Below are 5,493 nucleotides of genomic sequence, written 5' to 3' on the forward strand. Positions count from 1 at the left end.
CAAGACGTTTGTTGTAAATCATTTACTGTATAGATAATTAAACAAGTCATTGTAAATATAATACAAATGTAAATATGAGGAAGAATAGATGTTTGTTGTAAATCATTTACTGTATAGATAATTAAACAAGTCATTGTAAATATAATATAAATGTAAATATGAGGAAGAATAGATGTTTGTTGTAAATCATTTACTGTGTAGATAATTAAACAAGTCATTGTAAATATAATATAAATGTAAATATGAGAAAGACATGACGTTTGTTGTAAATCATTTACTGTATAGATAATTAAACAAGTCATTGTAAATATAATATAAATTAAATATGAGGAAGACAAGATGTTTGTTGTAAATCATTTACTGTATAGATAATTAAACAAGTCATTGTAAATATAATATAAATGTAAATATGAGGAAGACTAGATGTTTGTTGTAAATCATTTACTGTATAGATAATTAAACAAGTCGTTGTAAATATAATATAAATGTAAATATGAGGAAGACTAGATGTTTGTTGTAAATCATTTACTGTATAGATAATTAAACAAGTCGTTGTAAATATAATATAAATGTAAATATGAGGAAGACTAGATGTTTGTTGTAAATCATTTACTGTGTAGATAATTAAACAAGTCATTGTAAATATAATATAAATGTAAATATGAGGAAGACTAGATGTTTGTTGTAAATCATTTACTGTATAGATAATTAAACAAGTCATTGTAAATATAATATAAATGTAAATATGAGGAAGACATGACGTTTGTTGTAAATCATTTATTGTACAGATAATTAAACAAGAGTCATTGTAAATATAATATAAATGTAAATATGAGGAAGACAAGATGTTTCTTGTAAATCATTTACTGTGTAGATAATTAAACAAGTCATTGTAAATATAAATGTAAATATGAGGAAGACTAGATGTTTGTTGTAAATCATTTACTGTATAGATAATTAAACAAGTCATTGTAAATATAATATAAATGTAAATATGAGGAAGACTAGATGTTTGTTGTAAATCTTTTACTGTATAGATAATTAAACAAGTCATTGTAAATATAATACAAATTAAATATGAGGAAGACTAGATGTTTGTTGTAAATCATTTACTGTATAGATAATTAAACAAGTCATTGTAAATATAAATTAAATATGAGGAAGAATAGATGTTTGTTGTAAATCAGTTACTGTATAATAGGTAATGAAAATATGTCTGTCATAGTTACTAAGATATACAAGATGTTTGCTGTAAATCTTTAACTGTGATAACAAATATGTTTATCACAGCATTTCACAGGGGGTGATGAGTTAACGAATCTAGTTGCAGAGTGACATCAAGTGTTAAAGAATAATGAGCATGGCCTATGTCACTTACAATACATACCAATATATATATATCATTTTAGTATATCAAAGATGCACATTGCCACTAGATTTGATTAGCCAGGGTTTGAACGCCATCAATTCGATTTAGTGAAACAAATTTTGTGGAAAACAGATTCTGTACATTAGGTTGCAAATTCTAACATTTTCTTTAACCCCCCTGGGCAAATATATCACTTCAAAAACTCCTACTCTTGATAGATCAAGACAACATGATAATAAAATTATATAATTTTTCATTATTTATTAATAAATATCATAAAACAGCTAAAGATAAACCGACAGCAAATAAATTCACATTTTTATCATTAACTTTAAACTGTACTGTTCTCTCTATCGCTTTATTTCTACCTAACTGATTTCTTCGCAATATTTTCATCTGAAATGTCAAAGATACAATCATTAGAATGAACCTTGCACAGAAAGAGGAAATAAATCAGTATAATATGAGAGCTAAAATTAATGATAGCACAATGTGTTTGAATATATTTGAAAAAGTTTTTCAGAGACAATAAAAGCTATCCCGTTCTATTTACACCCTGCCGTTTTTGGTTTGTGGTTCCAGTCCAGACACCAGAATACTTGGCAAGATTATTATGCCACTTTCAATAATACTATTTGAATTAATTTTTAGTAACTCTAGGTTATTAAAATAAAAACTAACCTGTCCATGTACATCTTTACAATAACCACTTGGTAAACTAGAAATCTGAATTGATACTGTACATAAATGTCTTAAAAACTTGACCATAGACAAACAGTCATCATCATCACCATAATTATTAGACAGAGTGATTAAAGGTCCAAGTTTTCTTTGAGTGAGATGAGACTGGAGACTATGGCAAAGGGAAACAATGTCCTTTGATAACACTCCGATACTAAGCAACATAGAAATATCATCAATCATCACAGCCACTGGCTTTCCCTCCGAGCCCAGTTGATCAACATAGGTTATCAAGTTATTATATAATTCACACAAACTGTTATTATAAATCAGACTTCTAAAGTCATCTGTCTCTGCGATAGAAACATTGTCACTTTGTGATATTATGCTATTTCCCAAATGTTTTAAACCTTCTACAAACACAAGCTGCTTTGATTCCCTTAGTGATTTTAGATCAACACCAAGTTTCTGTGACACTGAATTATAATGACCAAATGACTGGGTCAAAGAAACAAAGCAAACATTGAAACCTTGCTTTAAATAAGAATTGAGCATTGTATGCATAACAAATGTTGCATCAGTTTTAGAGTCATTTTCAAAAACAAACACAAAATCAGAAGTGACATTTTCAGAGGGACAATTCTGTCTTCTGGCAAGCAAAAAATCCTGAAAAATGAATTCTTCAATTTGAGACGTAGGTGCCTGTTTAGTTTTTGACAAATTCATAATTGATTGCAAGTTTCACGGGAATGTTAATCGAATTTCACGAATTTAAAAGAACGTTGTGATTTTCACAAAAAATAAGCCATTAAAGGGAGGTAACTCTAATTTTTGGAATCAATATGACAGAAAACGAACATATTTCTCTGTTTTAACACAGAAAGATTAAGAAATAAAAGATAAATATAAAGAATATTTTATTCTCGTTGTTTGATTTCATGAAAGAATGTTTTGATACAACCATAGAGCTATGGTTACAACAGTCAAATATTTTCGTTTCCATCAATTTTCGCCATGAAATTTAGGTAATGGCCGCCAAATTTGAGAGTTTGTTTTGAAAAAACGGATTCTTATAATAGTGAGTATTTATGACATTTCACATGATTTCTATCGATCAAAGCTATTAGGCTTGATTCAAAACTACATTCCCAGACTCTACTGTACAGTGAAACGAATCTAACTGAGTCAAGTGACAGTCCCACCCTGGTCGTGCCACAGTGCTAGGGCAGTAGGCCTAGTGGCTAACTGACAGATACTGACAGTCACACAGTTAGTATTTACTCACTAGCGACAGTCACAATCATGGATAGTATTTGAGTTAAGACTGACAACGAAAAGTGGTTCCACATCTAGGTTGCATGCCAGCATGAATTATTTACTTTCACTGTACTAATGAAATTTTTTTAATACCATTCCGCCTACAGCTTGATTATCTGCCACTTACAATTTAAGCCTAACCAAAAAGACAAAAAGAAAAGATTTTTCTTGCAATATGACTTAACTCACCGAATCAAGAGTTTTTTTTCTTAATAAGGGATACTCTCTAGTTGTGCTAATAATACTAGTAGTTTTTGTATTTTCAGGTAACAAAATGTCACAGTCTTATTGTTTCCCTGTGTTAAAATTAAGTGAAATTATTAGTTTTTTTCATGAGAGGAAAATTGATGTGGTGGAGAGTGACTTTAGGAAGCCAGACGTGAGTTAAAGTTTTAAATATTTTCAACTGACAATGTTGCTTTATGACAGCAAAACATGTCCAACTGAGTATATAAATATAAGTCTTTGACAGGATGTAGTAACCTATTTAATTTTTTTACCAGCTATCCATAACACTTTTCAGAATAAAAAATCTGGCTAAGAGTTGGTTTACAAAGATATAAAAAAAGGTTCAAGTATGTGATTAGCCATTATATTGGTTGCTCAGATCTTTAAAATGGAGAATGACAATCAAATCAGATGACTTGTATGACTACCAGTATGACTTGTTTCTATATTTTTGTAGCCGTTAAGATGGAGACAGATCTATGGTATATTATTAGAACTATTATCTAATATTGCACCAGATCAAGTTTATCAGGTATTTTTAACTTAGTTATATATACCCATTTATCTTGTAGTCATATGATAGAAACCATCCCAATGTAAGAATGCTATTCAGATAGAAGGCAACTGTAGGCAAATATAGACAGGAAGTGTAATTATTGTGTACAATAGGGGGAATTTTGAATGAACACTATTTGAAGCTCATATTATTGCACTAAAAAAGACTTGTAAAACCTTGGGTGTGCATGTAGACAAGGTCAAAAAAAGTTTCACCAGAGGTTTCCCAGTCTGCCATTTTGTAATAGATGATCAAAGATGTGGAAAGCTATATTTTTATTTGAACTGACCAAGCTATTAGCACATCTGAATAACTAGACACATTCCATGCCAGCCCCTCTAAACTGCATTGTAGACAATTGACGGTTGAAAAATCTAAAGGTACTAAATGACCTTAATATTGTGAGTGATCTCTGGTCCTCAGCAAGCACTACTTCCTGAAAGTTATTGCTGTTATTAATTAGCCACCTGGTGAATATTTTATCTTTTGACTAATGTTCTATTTTAGAATGGTTTACAATGTTTAATGGTCAAATCAGATGATATATTTGAATATCCAGAGTTACAAAGTGAATCTCTTCCTATTTCTACATTAGTTCTATCTTTGTAAGTATTTATATTTCCAAACTAAACTAAGCTTATGATGACAGCACTATCGCAAAGGACTTATATAATGTAAGCAGATTTTACTATAGTGACATCATCAAACACTTAGTTTTAGTGGAATTGCAAGAACCACAGACACCTGACTGAAAACTGGAATATATATACAAAGTTAAGAAAACCTTTTTACAATCCCTTTAAATGAAACACAAGTCTAAGTTTCGTAATAAAAGGCGCTGCAAAACAAACCTCTGTCTGATATCATTTGGGTTTTTTTGGTAGCAGGTGTTTTAAATTTTTCTTATTTACCAGCTACAGTTTTAAGTTGTGACCTTCTTTCTGATTATAAAATAGAAATATTAAAACAGAACCTGAAGCAACATGTTGTTACTCGGGGTTTCACGCTATGCGAGCAACATGTAGAGCGATATAGAATATTAAAACAGAACCTAAAACAACATGTTGTTACTCATCAGAGTTTCACGCTATGCGAGCAACATGTAGAGTGATATAGAATATTAAAACAGAACCTAAAACAACATGTTGTTACTCGGGGTTTCACACTATGCGAGCAACATGTAGAGTGATATAGAATATTAAAACAGAACCTGAAAAAACATGTTGTTGTTACTCATCAGAGTTTCACGATTATGAATTATAACTATTTTCAAAAATAACATGTAAGTCGGCCGATATGCTTTCTTAAAATTTTGCAAATGTTGAATCTTTTTTTTTCTTTT

General features: G+C 30.1%; 1 protein-coding gene across 1 annotated transcript; it reads right to left on the minus strand.

Moving 5' to 3' along the window:
• Positions 1–1,606: 1,606 nt before the first annotated feature.
• On the minus strand, positions 1,607–2,835 carry LOTGIDRAFT_238994 (hypothetical protein). Its single transcript, XM_009052447.1, has 2 exons — positions 2,051–2,835; positions 1,607–1,765 (listed from the first exon to the last, which is right to left on the minus strand). Exons 1-2 carry the CDS (start codon positions 2,774–2,776, stop codon positions 1,643–1,645), a joined length of 849 nt encoding a protein of 282 aa, XP_009050695.1. The 5' UTR covers positions 2,777–2,835; the 3' UTR covers positions 1,607–1,642.
• Positions 2,836–5,493: the final 2,658 nt, after the last annotated feature.

The sequence above is a fragment of the Lottia gigantea genome (assembly GCF_000327385.1).
Source record: "Lottia gigantea unplaced genomic scaffold LOTGIsca_182, whole genome shotgun sequence".
Lineage (NCBI taxonomy): Eukaryota > Metazoa > Mollusca > Gastropoda > Lottiidae > Lottia > Lottia gigantea.

What these genes read in the sequence shown, in the direction of transcription:
- LOTGIDRAFT_238994 (XM_009052447.1), bottom strand. Translation starts at nt 2,776, where the DNA reads ATGAATTTGTCAAAAACTAAACAGGCACCTACGTCTCAAATTGAAGAA. An exon ending in GTAAAGATGTACATGGACAG is followed by an intron (nt 1,766 to 2,050) that starts GTTAGTTTTTAT and finishes TTGACATTTCAG; the next exon opens with ATGAAAATATTGCGAAGAAA.